Consider the following 25,832-nt stretch of genomic DNA (forward strand, 5'->3'; position numbering starts at 1 on the left):
GCTAGGGACACTTATCCTACTCTGTCATGTATTAAAAACTCAAACACCAAAAAAATTCACTTGACTCTGCAAGCACATCCACATAATTACTCGAAATGGACTGGTAATTAACATGAACAGGCTGCTATAATATTTTCAGATGTTCACCCGTTTGAAACTCCCGTTCTGCAATGTATATGCAAATCATTCTGGAAAACAGAGTATTTGAAAAGCAACACCTCTCGCCCCCTTTCCGAGAAACAGGGATCTTCTGTGGTCAGAAGTTTTCATGCTGTTTGTAATAAAAATAGTACTTAGATCCCAGGACAGAATCTATCAAAGTAGGACCATGACCTTCACACCTCCAGGGTTATGAGTTCAAGTTCTAATTTGCGATGTTTGTACGTTTTCCCCATGATAGTGCAGGTTTCCTCTGCTTAATCCAGCTCCCTCTCACAGTCCACAAACATGTAGTCATGCAATTTTGTATCACATAGTTGCCCTTGGTGTGTGTGCCTCTGCCCTGAGACGACAGATGCAGTCTTTGTCTCCTGCCTTGTACCCTATGATTTCTGGGACGGGCCCCAGGTTGAACATTACCCTGTACCGACTAGGTGGTTATGAAAGATCGATGGATAGATCCCATGACAGAACCTGTAGCTCTGGCTCTACATAAGTAGGCCGTTAAATTCAGGGTAGGTGCACAGTAGGTACTGCAGTGACCGCACTGCAAACATCCACTGCAGGAACATGAATTCTGGCAACTGGGGAAACATTACATTAGCTTTTATTAATCCAAGCAAACTGTTACAATCAACAGTTACATAAGTTACCAGGTATACAGTATTTTGAAATAAGATCTTTTCACATGGAAACAACTAATGTTTAAAAGCGCAGGCAAAGTAGCACAGCACAATACATTCATGAACTGAACAATATGTATAATACAAAGAATAAGGCAGAGCGATGTGTGATTGGACCACAGGCCACTGAGAAGGCGGGCTGTCCGAGGGCCACATGGCGGTAAGCGGGTTGCCATGACGGCAGAATCGCTTCACTCCGCACGCGCCGTTTCCAGCGCTCATGAAACGTGCATGATGCGTCACGCCAGCTAACTACAGTGGCTCACTGAGGACATACCCGGATTAAAAAAAACATATAAAAGTCAGCTCTAAACTGACCCCCCCTAGTGCAGGTGAAGTCAAACTGGTCAATATGCTTACAGCACAGCACCAACAGGCCAGATTGTTTCATTTTCTTAAATCTTTTACTAATTTAAAGATGGACAGTTCTGGTCCTTAATGGCCGCATCAACCACAACACTTGCTAAATCACCAGTACACCTGTTAGATGTGAATTACTGTAGGTGTCCAAATCCCCACTGCGAAACTGCTCCTACCTGTTCCTTCAGAGAAAACTGTGATTCTTATAATTTTTTTAAATGATATATACAAAGAAAATCAGCTCCTTCAGAAACCATCAGTATTAGTACTCAGAGGTGTTAATTCGCTTAGTTTGCTCCAGCAATTACTGGCCCTTCACAGGTGGTAGTGCTGGGGGGAAAAAGGATGTTTTTCATTAATTCCATTTTCATCCAGAAGATGGCAGGATTGTATCAGAAAAGAGGATGGCATCCTCACATTGTTACACATAATGCTCGACAGCAAATGAAAGTCCCTCCCTTTTAGGATACTTGGAAAACAAAGACGCAATGTAGTTATTTTACTGTGAATTGTACAATAGGAATATTTCCTAGGACTGGAAAAAAGATGTAGAAAATGAGTACAAAACATTCGCAAAAACACTTTGGGGCGGGGGGGGGACTTGTCTGAAACTTCCCTCCAAAACCGGAACCACGAATGAAGACCGTACTCGGTAACTGAAAGAAGATGATGTAACACGGGGGGACGAAGCATGAACTGGACGGGCTCATTCCATCCAGTCCACTTCGTCGAACTCGGAGTCGTCCTCGGAGTCGCTGTACTCCACGGCTATGCGGCGCGACAGGATGGTGGCCACGTCGTTCCCCACACGCTCGTGCTTGGCCTCCTGCTCCCGCTGCTCTTCCACCTTGCGGAGCTGGATCCCTGCAAGGGGCGGAAGAGGGTGCCATCTCAGATTACTATCTAGTCCCGTATCCCACAAGCCACGAGCCCTCCTGACCAACAGACAGTCTACATTTATCCTGCAGGGTGAATTCTTGTTGATCTTCTACTACTTTTGCTCCTACAAATCTGAGGCTGAAGGAGCTGGAACCCCTATGACTCCCAACCAGGTGTCCCAAAAGTGGGCCTAGAGGTTTTTTTTTTCCCTCGTTTTGAGGCAGAGCTCAGCTAGAGGAAACTCAGGAGTACAACTGCACGGTCTACAACTGACAGCTTTTCAGCAGTGCGCCACCATGTGGCGTGGAGGTCCCAGGCATTGCAGGCTCAGATGCCGAGAAGGACGGCTCACCTTTGCGAATGGCTTCCAGGAGAACGCTGCGGGCGTCGCTGATGGGCGGCAGGCTGGATGGGTAGCGCTTCGCCTCGTGCACACCATGGGCCGACGGAGAGGACACAGCCCCCGACAGAAAGGAAGGCACCGGGGGTGGGCCTGGAGGAGGGGGGGTGGGGCAGGGGGAGGAGGTCCTTGCTCCCGGTAGGGGTAGCGGTGGTGGTGGGGGTGGCGGGGGGAGGATGGTCCCTCCGTCCGGCTGGGAGGGGAGCTGGCTTTTGTCCACAACCTGGTGAAGGCGTGCTGGAGAGGCAGGGTGAAGGGGTGGGGCAATGGGGGGAGGAGCAGGGTGCAGGACCCCGGGGGCGATCTGGAGCGGAGCGGGGGCTGGCGGAATGGCAGGAAGCTGGACAGGGAGGGGTGGCACAGGTGGAGGGGGAGTGCCACGTGCACCAGACCCGGGCACCGCAGATGGCAGGGGAGGTGGGGGCGGAGGCAAGGGGGGCGGGGGTGGGGGCGGGGCATTGGGATTGAGGAATACTGGCGTCCTGGCGGGAGACTGGGGGCGGCTGTCGGTGTAGCCAGAGCTGGAGCTGCGGAAAATGGGGAATGCAGGCATAAGACGTAGGACACCTACAGGGAGCGGTCGGAAACACTCAAGAAGCAGAGACGGAGAAAGGCAGGAACAAAGAGAGCAAGCCGCCGCCCCCCCAGCTCCCCCCCCCCCTCCTCCGCCTGCAGGCGACACCGTCAAACAGCAGCTTCTCTCTCTAGTGACTATGGACAGTGTTTCTGTCTGAGTAACATCGGCCTCGGCGATGCGGACTGAAGCCTCCTGGGCTGGACGACAGCGGCCTTTTCAGTGGGCGGAGCTTCAGGGCCAATCAGGGTGGAGCCTGTTAATACTGACACTTTTATGCACTTCCATCCTGAATGGAAAATAAATACAGACGTAGATGTGTGTGTATGGACCTGACCTTAACGAACATGCATAACATGCAATGCTGGTATTAATGTCCGACATCATCCAGCCCTGTAATATACTACAGCCATTTAGTGAATCCATTCGAATTCAGTACGAAATACCACGCCTCGCCTTGTGATGTCATTTGGCGCCGGTTCCAGTTTTTACACCAGTGGAAAACCGACACCTTGAAGTACCGTCCTTTTGGTACTTTCTTGAAGTACGGCACAGGTCTGGCGCAGTGGAAACGCGCCCATAGCGGGCCAGCCGCCTAATGAATGCTGAACCTACCTCGGAGAGGCGTGACCCAGGTATCTGTACATGTGGGCCACATATTCTCCTGTGTTGTTTTTATTTTCCCGGAGGCGTGCCAGTTCGCATTTCGGCTTACACCATGACCTCAGGATTCGGGGTCATCCTAGCGCTGTGGCACTGGGAAACTGACTGATTACCCGCATTTGAATTCCCCGGACGGCTCGGACTCGGACTCGGACTCGGCCCGCTGAGGTACCTGATGATGGAGGCTTCTTTTGAGTCTCCAGCGCCGTGCATGGGCGGCGGCGGCGGGGGCTCGTGGGGGCGTATGTATATCCTGTCCCCGGTCCTGTTCAGCAGCTCGTTCATCTGGCTGTACGGGAGGGCGGCCAGGGAGAAAGGCCCATCCATCTGCTCCATGTACAGGGGTTGCCTGAAGGGGGCGCACACACACTACCACTGAGCACCTCACTGCAGCAAACATATCTGCATCTTCCGTTCTGCTATCGGAGTAAAACGTATCATAAATGTATGACAGATGTGCGTCACTTTATCTTTCTCGTCACACTTTGCAGGCACGCTCCCTCATTTCCCTCATTGTCATGAGCAGGACAAGATGAGTCGTCATTAACTGTTTGGTTTGAAAAAAGCGAAGCCTTGATCTGGCTGGAGAGGGCGGAGTACAAAGCTGTAGCAGGTAGTGGGGGGGAAATTAAGGGATGTTATCACACACACGCACATAAATGCACAGAGTCTGGAGAATACGGGCACAAACACAGAGACAAGCTCAGTGGGTTTAGACGCTGTGGTTGTGATCAGAAGGTCATCAGTTCAGATCTCATGGCTGGCAGAGTGATTTGACCGTTGGGCCCTTAAACTAGGCCCTTAATTCCCAGTTACTCCAGTGACTGTCTAACCCTGTTTTCTCAAAAAAACAATGTATGTTGCTTTGGATAAAGGCCTCTACAGAATGTATATTCTGAGAATCAAACACACTATCACAGTGTTTCCCAAACCGGTCCCAGCTCCCAGCAAACCTGGACTGGACTTCGATTGGGAAACACTGCACTATTATATAAATACAGATACCGTCAGAGCCTGGGGAATGAACACACACACACCTGGTGTCATGGTGTGGCGCGGAGCCGTTGGCCTCCTTGTGCTTGTGGACCTCATTGATGTTGTCCTCAGCCAGCTCCGGCCCGAGCGCCCTCTTCTGCCACTCCTTGCGTCTGTCGGGTGGGGGGCGTGGCACCTTCTCCGGCTCCTGGGGGCGCTCGATGTTCTTCAGCTGGAACAAAAAGGGGTGGCCGATCAGAGGCGGGACGTGACCAGACTGTGGCAACAGGGCAGCCTCTTGATTGGCTGTGTGATTCAAATCATGTCAATCTGTTCTTCACGATTGGATGGAGGGATTGAGCAAGGTGGGGGGAGGGGGGGGGCACACAGGTTAGGGTATGGGGCATAATGAAAATGCTGGAGGTTAAAATTCCCAGAGAGACATCACGGCTGTACCCTTGAGCAAACTGTTAGTGAATATCCTGCAATATAAGTGAATAAAGTGCAAAATCTCTTAATTAACTTTGCATCGACCTGCCGTGAATGTAATGACATTCCCATTAAACAGCTCCATTACACCTGAGGACAGAGGTGACACCCCAATGTGACACTGCCCGGTGGCCCCCCCCCATTTGGAATCGTGCTAAAATGAATGAGATACCTGAACTGTCCATGGGGACAAAGACGTAGGAGGATAACTGGGTAAAATGTCTAAGCGAAGGTATAATGAAGAGCTGAAGTGATACTTTAATCCCACCAAAATGACTAAGTAGTGGACTATTGGCTTAACCCTATAAATAACAAAATGTTTCTCCTGAAGCAGTTTAGTTTGGGCACGCTTCAAGGGTACAACAGCCGAATCTCTCTGCCGATCACTATGGTGCCTGCGAGACCAAGTATCTGTAACCGTCCAGTTTTCCTGTCACAGGCCTGGCTGCCGTGGTCTGGATAGGGGCGGTGGGATGGCCTATCCTGAAGCGAACTGACCCATCAGTGTCGCCCCCATCTGCAGGGCTCCTCTACCGACCTCACCCTGAGATATTGTCAAGCAGCAGCCCGTAGCCAAAAAAAAACTGCATTCTGCTATCATATGCCGAGAGCGCATTACATGCTCGCACGTGGGTTAATGGCAAATAAAAGAAGCGGAAAATCACACAAGGTATGGGAGACAGCTGAGGCAATCTGCGAGTGTGGGGATCAGCAGGAGGGATGGGGGCCGGTGCAGAGGGACGTGCTGAGGGGGCCTTGTGGCCCCCGACCGCATCGCAACCGCACAGCCAAGCCAATCCCCCCACGCTAAAGATCCGCTAGCAAAAGTGGCTCAAACTGCAGGCGTATGCTATGACACATAAAGAGAAACAACAACAAAAAAAAAAAAACACCAGTTACGCAACGGGATAAAATCGCTGTGCGTTTAAGTTACTAAAAACATCAGCAACAAACAGATCAGTAAAGCGGAACGCCTCAGTCTCCTCGTCCCCATATCTTTGTGCTGGAAATGCTGGCAGCCTTTTTAGAAATGCTGAGCTGTTATTCACGTAACAAAATTAAAAATAGAGCATTCAGTTCTCATTCATCCCAATACACATACCTGGCTTGAGAGGTCTAAATATCTATAGACCTGATCGTACCTGAGGTGGTCCAGCAACTATTAAAACAGAAACAAGAAGACAAGAAGATGCCCTCTTTTTATTCTTTCCTTCCCAGCAGGTCACAGCATGCATGGCAACACCTCCCATCCACCCACCCCCTGGTGGTCATCCACGGAATTGCAAGCAGCCGGGACTTCCTGTCTGGAACGCGAGGCCTCACCACCCCCCCAACCATGTTAATCAGGTCTGATGTGTGTATGTTTGTGTGTGTGTCTGGTTCATGTGTACATTACATGATTTTAAACCTGTCATTTTGACGTTGTGGGGACCACAAAAATCTGTGAATGCAATCGAAAAGCTAAAAATGCCAAAATGCTTTGTTTGATTACTTATGGTTAAGGTTACGGCTGGGTACGGGTTAGGTTTGTCGTTGTTGGGATTAAGGTTTTTCCCATAGAAATGAAGGGATGGTCCCCACAAAGATATGAGCACAAACGGGTGTGTGTGTGTTTGTTTCTGTCTGGGTATTAAAGTGCCCTCCCACCATCCAGAAACACGCTGTTCAGATGAACTGGTCACACTGAACCATCACAGCAACAGTATGCTGTATTGCCCCATGCCACATGGAACACTCCAGATCACCTTAGGGATGGATGGATGGATGGATGGATGGATGGATTGAAGTCACACAAACAAAAAAAAAAAAAAACAGCTTTTCAATTAGTGCCCATGAACCAAAAAAAAATAAAAATTTTCCAGTGCACTGAAAGCTGCATAGATGCAGCACGGTCAGAATTTAGCCACACCTAATTAATAAAGTCCTCAGCTGGAACCAACGGCAGAACATGGTTCATCTCAAGCTGTAAGTACAAAATCTAAAAATGCACTTTTGCCATCACTGTTAAAATTATTCTTCACAAATAATTACGTTGGTTAATCTGAACATGCTGAGCTGGCGTTGAGCGTTTGCCCTGAGCATCTGTGTTTACCATGTGGCAGCGGGGAGTTCTGGGAAAAGCACAGCACCTCTCCGTTCCCATTTCCCAGAATGCCACACGCAGAACACGGAGAACCCTCAGGGTCCCAGTGGATGCAACTATGTTAAGTCAGACTTGCTCTTTCTCTCTCTGCCAAGTCAATGCCAATTCCAGGGACAAAGGTTGTGAGTGGGCATTACTTTGGGATGGGATGGTCAGCACCATCAATGGCAAACATGAACAATAGCGCATGTTAATTACGCAGCACATTCACATTCTGGCAATGCAGCTTACTTAAAATCAAAGAAAACAAACAATAATCAATCAGACTATTCAGAGCAAGGTTCACCGTGCCTGTTTATGAAGGTCACTAATGGCTGATATACCGCTGATGAATTCTAGCAGCAGCCAGGCTGGATTAGTGTTGATTAGGTGCGAATCATTACGCTGATTAAGCGCTGATGAATACACACACGGACTTTCCTGTTAAATAAAAGAGGTGGGGGCTGCCTTGGTTAGCGCAGTCCTCTGAAACCGGCCAATCAGGGGTGAAGAAAACCGCACTCAGCTGCCCGTTAAAAAACATAACCGCTACAGTGTTCCTATCGCAAAACTGTTTCTACTCAGGCCTGTGATTACTCTCAGAAGTGTAACGCATATTTTAGTGTCTTTTTTTATTTGGTGTAGGATGGATATTGGTAACCTGGGACAATTTTTGAGATTTTACTTTCTAACTTAAAAAAATATTATTCAAAATATTAAAAGGTAAAAGTATTATTGAAAAGTCAAGAACGCATCGTAAAAAAATAGACCGCAGAGGTATAAAGATGTAGAGTATCTCCTACTTTACTCTTTGTCCCACTTAACCAATACTCATCCTATGTAGTTACTCTGAAGGGGGGTGGAACTGATATTTTTTTGGGGGGGGGGGGGCATCCCAGCCACATCCTGGTCAATTCTGGCTTACAGACACAGTGACATGGTTTACGTTTCATTTCGATCTGGGGTAAATCCAGAAATACTTAATTACCACCCAGGAAGCACATTTTTCAGGAAAGGCTACTCTCCTCTGACATCCACAAAACGGGAGACTTTCATGCAGTAACTGTTAAAATATGCTGACTCCCATAACGACCAGGGAAGGGCTGCATGTTTTGCTGGGGTTACACATAAGACACTAACAAGCAACAAATAAATGAATGAATAATCTGTACATTACAAGGTTAAGTTAAACCACTAAACAAACAATTAAAATATGGGCCATTGTCACGACTTGAGAATATTTTAGAAAACAAAATGTTTTGGTGAAAGTGTTTTTTGAGTAAAACAACTAACATCACCTTAACTTTTAGGTATATTAACAGTATGTGTTTTGTTGCTGTGATTTGTTAATATTTTTCACCATTTCCCCCAAATGGTTACCAAAAGTAACACAAAACTATATAAAATGTATCTTAAACATGTCAACTTATTGCATGAAACCCACAATAAACAATCAATTTGAATAAGATGTATATTTTTTGCTAAATTTTTGTTGGTTTTGTCATTTTTTTCTCATCTCAGTAACTCTTGCCCTGGATATAATTAAATTACAGAAATAAATGGTAACATAACAAAACTGATTAACTACCCCAGATGCAAAAGCGTCAATTTAGACAATGACGTTATTAGAGAAAATTAGTATGTTACAGTAATGTTTGTGACAATGAGCCATACACTCCCATTTGTGTTAATTCTACATTAAGTTTGCGGATTCAATGTATAAATATTTATGATTATAAGATCTAGTATTAGCTTATGATTAATTGTGATTAATCACAGAAATGTGCGATTAATTAGTTAATTTTTAATCGATTCACAGCTCCACTTAGGCCTAATATATTTTATATTATGAACGGGCCAGTCATATGTGTCCATAACGATGGAAGAACGACTAAGAATAATGCAGATAATAAAATGTGACTGACATATTTTAATCCATTAATTTTAAGTGCTTCCGTGAGGCGTATGGTGGTAAACAGTGGATGAGTGAGTTTCCGGTTATAGCACTAAAAGCCCAACAGAAAAGAGGGTTGATGTGTATAGATGTAGAAATCTGTCCATTATCGTTTCTCGTGTATAATATTCTGCCTGCTGAGTAATACAGGTTTTTTTTTTTTGGGGGGGGAGGGGATCAAATGGTGTTTTTAAGCAGATAACAGTGCAGGGTTTTATATAACAAAAAAAATGCATAAGTCATGCATCTATATGCATTTAAAGTAATAAAAATTCAGAAATGGACATTGCTGCACCAGTGTTTACAGTTCATTGTGTGTGCAGAAATCAGAAATCTCAAAGCCACTGATCAGCCTGGCATTTGCAAACCACTGTTAGTGGTGATGAGCAAGCGACAAACAGCGTTACGGTCATCCGCTGCGGCGATGGGACGTCAGGCCAGGTCTTACCTCCAGGGCGAAGCGGCCGGGGGCTATGGCCGCACAGTTAAAGCCGTCTGAAGACACGCGAATAGATATTTCCAGCTGGAGTTAAAGACATCAGAGAGCCGGTAAAACAAGGGGAGGGGGGAGGACGGACGTAAGGAGAGGCATTTGGAGCGTTGCTTCCCGTGTAAGAGTCCAAGCCTCCGTGTCCTCACACCCAGCGATGTCGGAAAACAGGGATTTAAATGCATTTGTATGGGCAGCAATAACTGCTGCATGAAGGTAGCTTTCTCCACGCCTACCGGCTCGAGCTCAGAATAAGAAACACTACATTAAGTTCGGGGTCATATCTGCTATTCTGCAGCAAGGTGTCATCACAGTACCCCTGTAACGACATTGCCAAATGAAGAAAATTAAATACATTTATCTTCATGACAGCTGAGGAATCCCTGTTTTTTTTTTTTCTTAGTGACTTTTTCTTAAAGCCAGTTTTAAAAAGCATACTGTGCGTAGGCCTGTTTAGATAAATATGAAATATTTTATTTACTGTATGTGAGGCTCTTCATCACGTAGAAATATAGTGGCCAAGTTCACTCATTACATTCCAATTCCCCTACATAACTAACCAGTTTTCCACTGAATTAAACACAGATAGTACGTCAATTAATTTTCCAGATCATCGCAAGGTGTAAATTTTCAACATGCGTGCTCACACTCAGGGTAACAGATTTTTTTCATCCATATTGACAAAAATAAGCATGGAGGAAATCACCTGTTAGAACTTGTTTTACAGAAAGCTGTAATTAATTAAATCATAAGTGCGCTATTTTTAGGTACAGAAACAGCCGTTTTCCTCTCCGCTGTTAATGTTCCAAGGTAACATAGTTTTTAGAGCTACGAATGAAAATGAAATGGAAAAGAAGAAAATTTTAAATGCAGGGATATTAGTATGGGTTAATTCAGTATTTTAGAAGTAATAATTTTAAAAGGATATTTGCAGTACAAAACAGCCAAACTATTTCTGAGGATGAGACAGAGAGGACTGCTTCAGTACAGGCACCTAACCGGACGATGTTAATGTTCTGTCGTCCATGCGAAGGGCACGATGAGCTGAAGGATGATTAATAACTTTGAGTACGCTGAAATTAATGATTAAAAAATTATAAAAAAAAAAATAAATCATTTTCTCACTGAGAGGTGCCCGACGGTGTGGAAACACCACAGCCGGATCTGACTGTCACCTTCCCGCTGGGGTCGTCCCCTACCTGGGAGACACTGCGGACTGTGGCACGTCTGTTGCCATGGCAACGGGCTGAGTAACCCCACCCCTTACCTGGGGCAATAGGGAGGTGATGTGGGATTCACAGCGTGGGGGGTGGGGTGGACGGTGTTAGGACTACAGCTGCATAGTATTTTAAGCTCAGGTTTTGCTCGCAGTCTCACAGGAAGTGATGTATAACAGGGCAACTGTGCGCTTTCATTCAAATCTTGAGCAACACTACATTGTTATTATGGTGACTCTGCATAATTTCTTAGGGTTCGCATTAAGGGCCTTGGCCGTGGGACACAGCATCATTCTCAGCGCTCAGACCAAGGATCTAATGGTTTACAGCTTTTCAGCAAAAAATTTAAATTTGAAAAAAATATTTTGAAATATTTGAAAAAATAATTAAGTTTCTTGACATATTTAGTCCCTATTTGTGTGATTAAATTAACTTAAGCAAAGCTAAAATGAACAGAATCTAAATAGGAATATTTTGTTTTAAACAAGATAAAAGATATTTTAGAGAAAATAATAGGTTTATAGTTAAATATAGCTTTATAGCATGTGAAGAAAAATGCTGAATCTGTCCCAGACAGGAAAGCCCCCCTACACTAATTAGTACATATAAATAAAAGTTGTAGATATACAATATACAATCAAAAACAGTCGTACGTTGGCGGAATCTGATGCCAGCAATGAGTGAAACTTAAGCGCTGGCTGATGTTTTTTTTGTGATTTACTTAATGTACCGCATCAGTCTCTTAATTACTTACAACCTTAACAAGGGAGAAATGAGTGGAAAAAAAACAACATAACAGAATGATGTGCTGGACAGGGAAGCGGGAGCAGATTTTCAGCTTGTGGCCAATCTAAAATCCGCAGAGATTTTGAAGACACAAGAAAAGTCGTCCCTCGGGTTTCCTCGCCATTATCTCTGAGCAGCCGCCTCCGCAGTGGATTGCAGCCTCTGTAGGCCGAGGCTAAAGGAACGCGGCTGACAGGCCCCAGCAAACCAGTCAGCCACAACCGTATACGTGCTACATTTTCAGAGCCACCCATTGGAAAGCATCCTAGGTGCCAAGGTCAGAATCAGGACCTGACTCTTCTCTGCCACTGGGGGGCGACTTTACCATAAAGATACACATTGGACTGGTTACATACTGGCAAAATATACCCCGAGCTGCTGGGCCTGTTTCCATATTTCATTGCTTGCTTGACAGTCATTTGGAGGTAAATTATTCTGCATACATTTTGCTTCTATTCATTTATGCCACTGAACACGTCATTTAGTCTTTCAGGGTAAACGGATGCTTTAGATCAGTGTTTCCAAATCCAGTCCTTGGTGACCCCCGGCTGGTCGACATTTTTGCTCCCTCCCAGTATTGGGACTGACTTGGGAAACACTGCTTTAAGTCACTGTAGGCTGACCCTCTGAATGTGAAGTTTTTATTTGAATTATTCACACGATAAACACACTACACTTCAGTAAAATGCCCCATTTCCCTACATAAAATGGCGGTGAAGAAACGTGGCTAGTTCTCGAGCCAATTTTCTGTCCCTAACGATTGCAACGGTAATTCACAGCCCCTGTGTCATACAGCCAAATTACGTGAGATAAGAGAGGATGCTGCATTACTCACCGTGGTAACCAGACGTCTGGATACTGACAGCACAGTGCATTAGATGGCAAAATAATTAAAAAATGCCTCCCAGTCTCACAACATTAAGTCAGAAAATTTCATGTGGGCGGGATGATATAGCATTCCAACATCCATGGTCATCCTATGGCCCCGCCCACTCTAACGACAACCCCGCCCATTCTGAAGACAACCCCGCCCCCGATTACATCAATCCCGCCCATTCTGAAAACAACCCCGCCCCTGCTTACCATCAACCCGCCCATTCTGAAATGAGTCCCACCCCCACTCATCCCTACCCATTCTGATCACAGCGACACCCCTGCTGAGTATCAATCCTGTCAAATTCTGGTAGTGTACAGCCAAGATAACTAACCACTGATGTTTTCAATAGCTGTCTCACCTTAGTGTCACGGTACATTATGTACCAGGGAAACCCAATACAATTTTTCAGACAGTAATTTCCCAGGTGACTTATATAGGGCTTTTGGGCCCGACCAGAAGTGCGGAACAAAGAAAATGTGTGGGGACACCAGTCTGTGTCACGCTCCGTGCCCATGGTAGTCAGTCAGGCCAATTCTATTCTTTTTGTCCTGGGGGAGTGAAATCTAACCTCCTGCCATTTTCCCTACCCTGTAACAGCAACTCTCAGGAGAGCCATCTCTCTAGCATGGGATGGCCCACCAGACCAGAATCTCAGTCCTGCTGGAGCGCGGTGCCGGGAGCAGGGACCGGTCCACCGCTTACTGCTCTCCGATTGGCTGGTGGGGGCCCCGGGCCCGTGAAGCGAACCCTCGCTAATAGCTAATTGTAACCAGTCGCAGTTGAAAGTCTTCAATTTGCGTCAGTTCTAAATGAGCTTAGCCGTTAATTACCAATAATAAGCCTGTAGCTCACGGTCGGCTCTGCGTCAGAACCGTGCGAAAGAGCAGAAAGGCGGCGCGGGCGGGCGGGCGAGCGAGGGTTTCTCTGCAATTTTCATCCGACAGACGGCACTAATTTTCTGAGTCTTTAACAGCTCCCCAGCAGGCAAAGTAAGCTGCAGACATACAGCCCTGAAAACAAAGAGTATCCCCCCCTCCCCAAGTCCATGCCGCAGACGCCAGCCGCTCCGATGCTCTGCGTTGGTCTGCGGGCAGTAAATGAGATGACAGTCTCCAGCCCGCTGTGGTCTTATTCAATTTACAAGCCAATGTGACCATGTGACCATGTGGGAGACTGTCTGAGGGCTGAGCTGGGACAGGAGAGACAGGAGACATGGCTGACGTCCATGGAGAAGTCACAAACGCGGTGACTGGTTTGCTGGGGTTAGAAACTGTGATTGGTGACAGTTAATAAGATGAATGACCCTCCACCTACTCCCTACTCCCACCTCGGGTCTGTTGCAGAATCAGCCCTTTGTCCCCCCCCCCATCCCACTGCCCCACCCAGAAGACCCATCTGGGGCCCCATTCTCCGCACTCACCCTCTGCTTCCGCTTTTCTTTCCTCTTGTCCTCCGTGTCCTGCAGCATCTTCTCCCTCCACAGGTCAAAGAAGTAGGACGGGTTTGTGTAGAACTTGAGTCCCTCCTTGCCGTCATCCCTGGATGGGCGGGGGGGGGGGGGGGTTTGGTCAGCCATCAGACACCTCTCTCACAAGGCTCCGAGACACAGACCCCTAAATATATTCCGGTCTAAGGTTTATTCCAACTCTGCATTCAGCTGCCCCAGTATGTACTGGGAGCAGAGAAGGGTCACGTTTCACAGGAACCTGCTCTGATAGGCCGAGCAGCCACATGGTAAGCAGGTATGGATGCTCCCATAATGAAACGGACCTGAAACTTGTCCCTGGGATGACCTCCCTCTAGCCGCCAGTGAACAATACCTCTCGCCTATGCCATTCACATCAGATCCTTCATGTTTTGGTTGTATAATATTTTTCCCACCATCCAATGACTAATGTCTATGAGTCATATTTGATGCACTTCAGAAAAACTGATATATATACATTTGTTTACTTATGTATGTTTGGGGAAACGTACCAGCACATTTCAGAAACATCTCGTCTCTTAGTAACGGCTAAATCCCTGACATACCTTTCAAGTTTCTGCCTCCCCCCCCCCCCCGACTCTCTATAACCTCACCAACCCCCCTCTCAATGAGGGAATCAATTAAACTCTGCTGTAGAGGCATCTCCCGGGGCGAATGGGTGCAGGTTGAGCAGCTGATTGCCTCCCTGTTTGTCAAAGTCGCTCATTAACACGAGTTTTTCATTTGAATGAAAGTGTAATGAAATGTAAAAAAAATGAGATTCCTTGCTTTAATTACTAATTAAATGTCTGACTGTGGATTGTTTAAAGTTTATAAATTAATTATTATATATGACTTACAAATGTATTTTTAGAAATGACCAAATCGTGGCAAACAAAACAAAACAATGATCCTGATTGGTCGAGTCGACCGATAACGGACAGATACTTTGGGTATTTAAATGAAGGTCCTTCAATGGTGCAACAAGAGCAGGTCATATTTGTTTTATTTTGTTGTCCAGCAAACAAATTTATCCCTCTTGGTCCGTGTTGACGTTAATTGGGCAAATTAATTGGGAAACACGGACACTGTCAATTCCCTGCTCCGTGTCATGGGAAGGAGCTGCACACCTGTCATTGGTGATTTCCAAAAATGGGCAGTTATCTGGGCCAATGATGGTGAGTCCCACCCACCATGCCCACACTGCTTGCTCCGCCCATAAACTTATAATGCAGCAGTTTGGTACATCTGTCCTGGTATGGATCTTCATGTAGTGGAAGTTTCTATCAATCCATCCATTCATCTTCTAGGCTATTTTTGCCCCTTGCGATAGGCTTTCGGGAATGTATCTCCATTGTAACCCGGGGAACATCTGTGTGTGTGTGTGTGTGTGTATAAAATTCACTTCTGAATGAGGGGAGTGAAGCGCCGTGTCTGACCTATACGGCGTGAGGATGTTGAGAGGTGGTGGCTTTTCACACAGCTCCAAGGTCTCCTTCAGGGGCATGGGCAGGGTCCGCCTGTCAAACAGCTGCTGGTCCTGGATGGTGGAGCTGCGGAAAGCCTTCCTCATGGTGATGTCCTGCAGGGACACTGGAGGGCGGGGGAGGGGGAGAGGAAGCGCACATCAGGCCTGGCCGCCCGCAATGGCCGCGTGGCGTGACATGATCGGCGCCAGGCTCCTCGTTATTCCTGCGAAGCAAGTGCTGCCGGGACGGAAATAACATCTGCGGCACGTCTTTGCCTGACTGCCTGCGCTGGATGCAATATGCGCAGCCAGTAGCTGAAAACAAACTGATTAACAACACAGGAGGTTCGTAAAGTGGGAGGAGTCTAGAGGGAGGGGCCTGAATGGGGGCGGGGCCTAAATGGGGGCGGGGCCATGGTGGTCCAGTTGCACAATGTCTTCAACATGTTTTAATTCTTAGTAAACTTAAAAAAAAAAACACTAATTGATTTTAGCTCTTTAAAAGGGAGAAAGTCAGTCTTCATCATGGTTGGGAAACATTTCTGATTCATAGTCATTGTCTTTCCAACATGTGGTTTGAATTGCAACAAATTTACAATAATAATTATTTTTAAATACACTCGACAGCCATCAGAGACAGGCCTCATCGCTGCCCAGTGCGTCCATCGAGAGTAATTGCTTTTCGACCGGCATGACATTTGAAAACGTGTGGGGAAAAAAATCAATGCTTTTCCTAGAATGGCTGCTTTAGAAAACGGCCATGAAGGTGAAGAAGGGAAAGAGGAGAGAGAGAGGGAAGTCAGTCAGAGGGGAAAAAACATCCTTAGAGAAGGCCTTGAAAGAATAATAATAAAAAAAAAACAGTTGTTCTCTGCCCTCAATAATTTATAAGAAGCCGACTGCAATCGCTTCATAGGGACAAGAAGCAGAGCTGGCACCTGTGAGCGGGCGATCCTTCAGTCGGCACGACTCCTCATCGATCCGCACGTCGCTTATTCTAACTACTTCATAGAGCAAGCCTGTAGGACCGAGGCGACCAGTAAGTGACTTTAGGGGAATTTTAAGGATTACAGGGCTTACCATCACTTCCACTCCAGATACCCGCAAATTGGCAGCATTAACCAGCTTGACATGTACATTAATATACCTAATGAAAAGTTCACTTTCTTTTAATTTGCTCTGGAAATCCTTAGAATGGTGTAAAGAGTACACTGCACTACTTTAACATTAAATGTGAGGTGTCCCAGGCATGAGAAATCCTGGCCCCCCTGACAAAATGTCACCTTGAATGTCACCCCTGCCCCCCTTGGCTTGGCACTTTTAATCTGAACTTAAATTGAATATAATTTGCCTAGCTGGGGGAAGAGGGTTCTTACAGTATAAAGCGGGCCCCTTATAGTAGGTTTGGGGCCCCTATAAAGTGGGCCCCTTATGGTAGGTTTGGGGCCCTATAAAGCGGGCCCCTTATGGTAGGTTTGGGACCCCTATAAAGCGGGCCCCTTATGGTAGGTTTGGGGCCCCTATAAAGCAGGCCTTTTATGATACGTTTGGAGCCCCTATAAAGCGGGCCCCTTATGGTAGGTTTGGGACCCCTATAAAGCGGGCCCCTTATGGTAGGTTTGGGGCCCCTATAAAGCAGGCCTTTTATGATACGTTTGGGGCCCCTATAAAGCGGGCCCCTTATGGTACGTTTGGGGCCCCTATAAAGCATTGGGTCCCCTGAATGTCCCCGGTTTATATGTGTGTGGTGGGGTTTCAAGGGAAGTGGGCTGAAGACCACAATGTACAAGCTGCTCTGAAGTTTTCTGGCTTCCAGAGCTGACTGGCGCGCTACACCTATCACCCTCCTTAATGGAGGGGTCACCGCCGGCCTGCCCACCCGCAGTTAAAAAGGTGCTTAATGACTAAGTGCAAAGGGGTTTCTCCTGCTCAGGCTGCATGAAGAGGCCCTTAGAAACGCCCGTTTGGTCAAGCAACCGCCACACGCTGGCTAACAGACTACGGAGTCGGTGAAAACTGAAAGTAAATGTCAGCAGCACATAATAACCAGCAGGGTGATGCACTGAGTTACAGAGGAATCTGATAGGCCATCTGGGAAGGATCACATGACTTGAGCGACCCGTGGTACACCGATGAGCAGCAGCCCTGCCCACTGATTGGCTCCACAGCCTCTAGCTTGGGCATCTAGAGCTAATATAGTTACATCACTACAAGGAGGACAGTCTCAGCTAGAAGTCCATCTATGGTATCTGTCATCCAAGGATCAGTCAATTCACAGAGAGACCTTCCTGTTGGACTCTGTCTGTTCCAGACAGGGCCATGTTACATTTAATTAATTGATGTGACTCTTTTAACCAAAGCAACTTATAGTAAAGGCTAGGGCTACAATTTTTGTGTGCTCCCTGGGATTAGAACCCACAACCTTTTGCAATGTTTCACAATTCACCACTTGTAGAGCTACAGGTTCGCGTTACACTGATCACGTAAAAACTATGGTCATGGGTTATGGTGATGGCGGATGGGGGCTCTTCAAATGTAGAAAGACAGGACGAGAATGTGGGTAAAAGCAGACCCTGTACTTTCTGAACCCCCCCGGGAGGAGATCCAGCGCACACAGCTGGCCAGGTGAGTGTGCTGAATCAAACACCCACAGCGCCGTATTCCTATATATCAACACCACATTTATTCAAATCCCACTACTGAAGAGTAATGGGTTCGGCTCTTAGCAACGATGGCAAGCTAGCAAGATTTTTATTTGCACTTAATTACTTTGCATGCCTTCTTGCGGGAATTGGAGAATCAGCTTTCAAACAATAAACCAGGTGCTCAGGTGGGAGCGGAGTCACGGCGCTGCGTTCAGGTTTGCTGCTATAAAACTCTTTTCCTGGAGTTTTATTTTCATCATGCCATGTCATCTGCCTTCACACGCGTCTGTTCTTGGCGTACGCCACTTCTCGGGATCGTGTGAGATTCCTGCTTATTATAGTTCCTCTTGTTTTTCGAGAGGCCCCCGGTACAGTACCACACAGCCTCCCGGGTCCCGGGCTGGGAGGGGGGGTCTCAGTCGCAGGTTAAATGTGAGGTGAGACCAGTATTTTTGGGGATAGTGTGCCCCCATCAGGCTGGTCCAAGGGGGTCTTCCCTTCCCTCCCACCTCTCTCCATTCCTTTCACCTGTCTCTCTCCTCATCTGTCTCTCATTGTGTCTTCCTCTCTCCGTCTGACTCTCTCCTGTCTCTTTCCCTCCATTTTTCTCTCTCTCTCTCTCTCTCTCTCTCTCCCCCATCTCTCTATTTCCTGAGGCGTTCCCTAAAGGCATTCACCTGCTTTGCGTGGCACAGCTGAATTCCCAAACAAATGCCCCCCACCCACACACGGAAAGTCCACGAGATGCCGCTCTGACTACCTAAGCATCAATTTAATGCAAAAACAAAGTGTGATGTGCAAAACAAACTGGCAAATGGGGGACAGGATATGAGACAATAAAGCAGAGGCTCAGATGCCCCCAGAAGCAGCCCAGATGCCCCCAGAGGCGGCCCAGATGCCCCCAGAGGAAGCCCGGACAGCCCCAGAGTTGCCTCGGAATGGAGCTCTAACCTTGACAGGGCGCATCTGCAATGTTCAAATTGCTTTTGCTTCACCTCGCACCCCTTGAACGTTTTTCAGGGCCCACCCCCCCAGGGGCAACATTGAACCCCTGACCTCACCCAGTGGTGCCCAGGTGTGACGTGAAGCGTTCCAGTCCAGTAAAAAAAGGACCAGTTCCATATTTTACTGAAAAAACGGCTATGACTTTTTTTCATTAAAAAAGCGCATTCCAGCCCATCTGTTATCACAATCTTTTGTTATTTCTTTTTAAAATGAATTTGCTTCACGGATTTCAGCAGCTTTGCGTGCTGGAAAGCACTGAGTCAGCCGGCAGCCTGACAGCCGGCAAACACGGAAAAAACGGGGGGAGAAAAACCAAACCCGAAACCCCCAGGGCAGAATGGGATCTGGGCCAACGATCCGAAAGCTTCCCTGCGCAACTCCACCCCAGCCTCCCCAGGTGGCGCTGTTGGGATCTCCGGGTCGTTGGGCGGTGAAATGACAGAACAAGGAAACCAATTGGCAGACCTGCAGTTTCACAATCCCCCTAATTCTTAACAGCTGTCCATGGCTAAATGGAAAAATCGCTTCGTAGTTAAACATCACCGCACTGGGGCAAGGGCTGCAGTTTAATTAAAAAGGACCTTTGGGGTCTTTGCTGGTGACATCAAGCATTATTTTCACAGTGGAGGACGGAGGCGATATAATATGGAGATTAAATGTGGGATATGGGCCATTAGGTCATGTGGGGAGACGGATGTTGCATCCTGATAGGACAGGAGTGCTGGAAACGGCGTTTGGCGGGGAGGGAGAGAATGGAGCCATTCATCAGACGGAAGGGTGGCTTTAAAAGTCTCAAAAGATACCCCGGGCCGACAAACGAACCCAGCAGACAAAGACGCCAGGCTCTGCCCCATAACTTAAAGCCATACGGCGGCAAGGTGACTGTCTGAGGGCGGGGGAAGCTGTCCTGCCTGTCGCATTTCATCACAGCACTGCGCACATCCCCCCTCCACCGGTAGTTCCATCTTCTAGTTGCTTTCTCCTGATCCAGGCTCACTGTGCTTTACTGCTCTTATAAACACCCCACCCCCCCCCGCCCGAAGCCTAGTCCGGCAGAATCAGAGGAGCGGATCCCTGTCGATCCCGATCCAGCTATCCCTGTATACGGGTCTCCAGTTCAGTCCTGTCACTGCTAAGAAGGGGGTCGACAAACTTTTACATGGAACAGAACCGGGACCAGTGCTGACTGGAACAGAACCGGGACCAGTGCTGACTGGAACAGAACCGGGACCAGTGCTGACTAAGCACGTTTAAACCCCTCCCACCTGGAGGACGCAGCAGTTTTTCATACCGGTATAGGAAGAGAAATCCTTCTGAGGAACATCCTTTACCTCCATGTACAGAATTTTTTTTCTTCACTCTGATCTTACGTCTGCTTCAGGGTTTTTTTGAGTTGGGGGTCAGAGTGGGGAACCCCCCCCAGCCACCTTAAGGCAGGTTACTGACTCGAGTGATTCGCCATCTGTAAATTCGTGCAGTAAGAGCCCCGCCGCTTCGCTGACACATCATGTGGTCCAGCCGTGACAAATACCGAGGACACATCATGTGACCAAACCACAGGTGCTCTGTTCTAGAAAGCCCCCCGCCTCAAAAGGGGTTCATTTCCCTTAAACCACATGGACCAAATTCACACACACACACCTTAAAATTGGTCCTCACAATATCAAAATAACAGGTTTTTTATTACATTGTGGGGTACATTTGGTCCCCAATATGTTATATAAACATAATCCACACAAACAGTCCATATATTCATATCTTTATGGGGACTCTCCATTCATTTGTATGGGCAAAACCCAAATCCTAACTATGACTACCTTAACCTCTACCCAGCCCTAACCTTAACCAAAAGTAACCAAACTAAGTCGAGACACAGGTTTTTGGTTGCAGTCACAGATTTTTATAAAATGTAAGTTATCCTAGTGGGGCCCGAACAAAAGTCCCCGCAAGGTAAAAAATTACAGGTTTCTATCACGTTGTGGGGAAATCTGCCCCCCCCCCCAATGTAATAATCACACACACACACACACACACACACTAGTTCAAAAACACCCATTTTTTTACACTCAAATAAAATCACATCACCACCCGATTCAGGGCCAGCTTCCTGCTCCAGGACATCAGCTCCCTAAACAATCGGTGACCTGCACCCCCCCCCCCATTGCACTGTATTGCACATTGTTAAAATTTCACTTCTACATTTCACTGTGCATCCTTATCTGCTCTGCGCATATTTGTTACTTAATCATTGTTTACTTGTTCTTACTGCACTGCTGTTTGTCCTGTCCTCTCCCCTGTGACCTTGGCATAAGGATTCCGGCATGTTCCCTAGGTCCATACAGCACGCAGTGGAGGCCGGACCCCGGCTGAACCCCAGGGACACCAATTCCAACCCGGTACTGTTGGCACGCCGTGGTACGTGACGCGACAGGTGGTCACCCGTCACGGGCAACCCAGCCAGTCTCATTCACAGGCCCCTTCAGACCTTTCAATTACCCGACAGGACGAGATAAGCTTTTAGCAGGAGAATGACCCATGAAAATGGCATCTCCTTAAGCCCCCGCCAGTGGGGGCCTCCTGTCAGTGTTATTACTCCCCAGGAAAGGTACAGTATCAGTCCCCCACCCTTCCTCTAGCGATGAAACAAAAAGCCATTTGAACCAGGCTATTAAATCAATGACTCCCCAAAACTCCCACTCACTATAATAGCTGTGCTGGCAACAACAAAAAATCCCAGATTGAAAGGCGGGCAGGTAAATGTAGAGCGGCAACCTCCCTGCGCGGCCGTCTCACTGAGCGGGGGCTCACTTTTATGCTCTGGTGCCGTTTCAGAACAAACGGTTCTAGGTAGAGGAGCTGCCATCCAGATTAAAGAGGAATTCCACCCCGAGAGTAATGAAAATGACGATTTATTCGCCATATGTACAAGTGCAACTGCTTTGGAATATGTTTTTTTTTCACATATCCCATCATGCTCTGCTAGGTGAGAGGTGAGAGCAAACCTTGGGGTCGGACTGCAGGGTCAGCTGTCCATCCAGCACCCCAGAGACATTTTTTGAGTAGTTAAGGACCTTGCTGAAGGGGTCAATGGAAATTTGGCTACTGAGCCAAGCACGGGACTCAAACCCATCGACCTTCTGATCACAGGCACATAGGCATAACACACCAACCCACAAAGTTGGTGAGCAGTGACCTGAAGGAGGTCGCAATGCCATAACCACGTGTGTGGAAGGTCACTAGGACCCCTTCCATCCTTGTGGTCCTTCAAGTAAAGTCATGCTTCTGTTCTTCATCCATCTATCTTCCAAGCGTCTACCAGCTGGTGTCCGGGGTGTTCCCTTGTCCCCTGTCCTGCGCTGCCAGGAATAGGCTCCAGTCCCCCCCCGCCCCCCAAAGTCGAAACCCCGTACACTTCCTTTTCTTCATCACCACATTAACGTCCCACTTATCCAAGGAACACAGCGCCACGAGATCCAGCTCTTTTGTTTTCCAAAAATAATCCCCCCTCCGACAGCGGGTGTGAGCTGCAAGTCTGCTGAGATGCTCTACAAAACCGAAGCAGCTTTCTAAGTGGCTTCAACATCCACCACCTCTGCTTATGACAGCCTTGCTGCAAATGATGCGACTTTTACAGAAAAAATTACACATTGTGATATTTATTAACGGGAAGAATGTATGCTACCCATTCCGGAGTAAGACTCTTCAGTGAGAGTTATTTAGTCTAGATTTCTACACGAGGTACAGTTTGATTTCCAGTGGATTTCCCACCATGTTAAAGCAACTTCTCTTATTTCCAAAGTGTGATGGGTTTTTACAGGCCCAGCATGGTATAGTGGTTTCGGCATAGTGGTTGAGGTTCTGTAACTGGCTCAAACCAGCAGAGGCAGACTCTTCATAGCTGTGGGAGGAGGGCCAGAAAAACCTCATTGCCTCAGATAAACTCTTAGTATTCCTGGGTAATTTTTTAAAATATCTAACTGCCTCAGTATCTATCTATAAATAAATAAAAGTGCATCATCAAAGTCACTCAACTACTCACCCGCATTTAAATTCATATGAATCAAATATTTAAAAATACTGAGAGTCTCACTGCAGCACTGCAAACCCATATCAGAAATGGGCTTTACGAAACAATTTTGAATATCAAGACATGAATCCCTGATAAATGGTGGTATTTCTTATCAAATCTGACAACTGAACACGAAAATTTTATTCAGATTATTATCATTAATCTTCTGGCACATCAAAAAATATCTGACTGGACAACCACGGTTATTGTGTGTTCAGTATCTGTAGAAATCGAGTGACTCCATCCATTAAAAATGTGTTACTTTTATATATTGCGCCGGGTGGTATAATGAGTGCAATATGGGTCTAAATTATTGACCTTGCTTGTGAACAAGAAGAAAAATCCAGAAGAGCAGCTGTTCGGGCGACTGGTTTAAGTCTCAGGCCAACATCTTTTCAGTGGAAGCATTCAGCTGCTGCTTCATAAAGTACATATAGCTATGACCCACTTTTGCCTCCAGAGTCGCTTCAAGGGTAGATGAGTTATGCATTCAGAGGAGTCACTCTGTCCATCGCCGCTGTACTGAGCTGTTATTTTTACACTTATGGCCTTCCTGTTGGCTTTAACAAGTCTGGCTGTTCTCCTCTGACCTCCTCATTAACTCGGCGGATCTGGATCCCGAGCTACCCTCCGTCTGGTTGGATTTTACTTTTATTTCACCATTCTCTGTAAACTCTAGACACTGCAGTGTGTGAGGATCCAGGGGAGGCGCCGTTTCTGAGATTCTGGACCTACTAGGTCGGGCATCCACGATGACGCCACGTTTAAAGTCACACGTCTTAGCCATTCTAATACTGAGCCAAACAGAAAGTGAACTTCAACCTTGTCTGCGTGCTCTTTGAATTCACCAGTCTGTCTGCATTATCAAGCAGGCATGCCCTTTCTGTATATCCACCTACATCTGAGAGAAATTGTACATTTTTGAGAGTATAGTCTATAACTGAACTGAGACCTACCCAGACCGATAAACACTTATCACAAACCTCTCATCTTCCTTAACCTCCTTAGGTTTTGGTCACATGGTCAAGGTCATGTGATATCTAATCTTCCAACTTACAAAGGGGATTCTGGAATTTCCATTTAAAGAACTTGATGATGGCAAGCGTTTGATAGCAGAGGAAAACTCAGTGCAGACAGAGCAAAATCAAAAGATATTACTCAGAAAATTGAGTTTATCACACTTGTCAGACGAACAGCCCTTCTTTGTTATAAAAAAACAAGGATTGACATGACTGGTACACAAGTACGCATTCACCTTTAAAAACGATCGATTGTGGCAACAGTGTAAATGTGTACTTATTTTATGTGTATTTACGCTGCTATAACAAGAAAAAACCTTGCATTTTAACCTGTATACCACAAATGAAGTAGAGTCAGCATATAAAGATTAAAATGCATTATATTTTGTTTTCATAACAGCGCAAATGCACATTAAATAAGTACGCATTTGTGCTTTTACAAACAATCGATTGTCGCAGGTATCATTTTTAAAGGTGAATGTGTACTTGCGTACCAGTTATGTCCATCTTGGGTTATAAATATATAACATATATACATTTATAAAATATAGTGTTCTGGGACTGTTATTTTCTGCCAGAATTGGCGTTTTCTTACCAAAAATAAATCCTTTTTCATACTTTTGGAATGTAATTAATTTATTTTTAAATTTATTTGGGTGGAGTGTCCCTTTAAGCTTATTTAAGCTGAACCTCCCAAACAATCGGTATCGGTGTCGGTTTTTCGAAATAATCGGCTATCGGTATCGGCCAGAAATTCCCTTATCAGTAATGTAAAGGAACTACAGAGGATATATGCAGGAGGGGGGTCCGAATGCCCAGAAATGGCATGTCAGTGGGTGTAGGGCGGGATGGGGCCATCCAGGGACACTCACACTCCTCCTCCTTCGGATCGAGCTGGGTGACACTGATGGACAGCCGGTCCACTCGCTCCTGGAGGGAGTTCACCCGGAACGAGAAGGAGTGCGCCTCATTGAACAGCTCCCCAAACAGATCCTCTGCATATTTACCTGTACAAAAAAACAAGCAGGAAGCAAACCTCGGGTCACTTCCTGTCTGCTCCATGAAAAGCTACACCTCAGTGTGAGTGCATCTCCAGTGTGAGTACAGCACACGCCTTTCAGGGCGATTACACCCGGAGAGAGCTGCACTTTAACACAATGGTCATTCCCCCCCCCAAAAAAGAAAATGAATGCAAGAAATCCTCGTTTCTCTCTGTTGTTCTGGTGAAAAACACCTCAACATCACTGAAAAAAAATCTCATTTAGATTTAAAATGAAAAAATTCAAATAAAAAGAAAGAAAAATAAGATCTGCATAGAGCGCTGGTGAGTATTTAGAAGCCCAGTGAAAAGGCAGGCGGAAGACAGTCACTGTAATTTATATTCTTACATTTCATATTTTTCTGATACTTTACATTTTTGTTTATTTCTTTATGTAACTTAATCTAAAACACATTGAGTTTCACTGTGACTTGTTACAATGACGATAAAGGCATTCTATTCTATTCTATTCTATTGTACAGCAGTGATTGGAT

The 25,832-nt window shown here is 46.5% G+C and overlaps 1 protein-coding gene across 5 annotated transcripts in view; it reads right to left on the reverse strand.

The window, feature by feature from the left end:
- Positions 1–749: 749 nt before the first annotated feature.
- wasf1 (WASP family member 1) overlaps positions 750–25,832 on the reverse strand; it is a 48,012-nt gene continuing 22,929 nt past the window's right edge. For 3 of the 5 annotated variants that reach the window (XM_023836873.2, XM_023836892.2, XM_023836883.2), the window contains 9 exons: positions 25,172–25,306; positions 15,533–15,686; positions 14,049–14,166; positions 9,707–9,781; positions 6,285–6,341; positions 4,756–4,925; positions 3,891–4,067; positions 2,434–3,008; positions 750–2,066 (listed from right to left, as the gene is read on the reverse strand). In XM_023836873.2, coding sequence (XP_023692641.1) covers positions 1,909–2,066; positions 2,434–3,008; positions 3,891–4,067; positions 4,756–4,925; positions 6,285–6,341; positions 9,707–9,781; positions 14,049–14,166; positions 15,533–15,686; positions 25,172–25,306 — 1,619 coding nt within the window. In that variant the 3' untranslated portion in view covers positions 750–1,908. The remainder of the gene's footprint in view (positions 2,067–2,433; positions 3,009–3,890; positions 4,068–4,755; positions 4,926–6,284; positions 6,342–9,706; positions 9,782–14,048; positions 14,167–15,532; positions 15,687–25,171; positions 25,307–25,832) is intronic. The other 2 variants (XM_023836901.2, XM_023836906.2) reach the window with 2 other exon arrangements.

The sequence above is a fragment of the Paramormyrops kingsleyae genome, chromosome 19 (assembly GCF_048594095.1).
Source record: "Paramormyrops kingsleyae isolate MSU_618 chromosome 19, PKINGS_0.4, whole genome shotgun sequence".
In the NCBI taxonomy this organism is placed as follows: domain Eukaryota; kingdom Metazoa; phylum Chordata; class Actinopteri; order Osteoglossiformes; family Mormyridae; genus Paramormyrops; species Paramormyrops kingsleyae.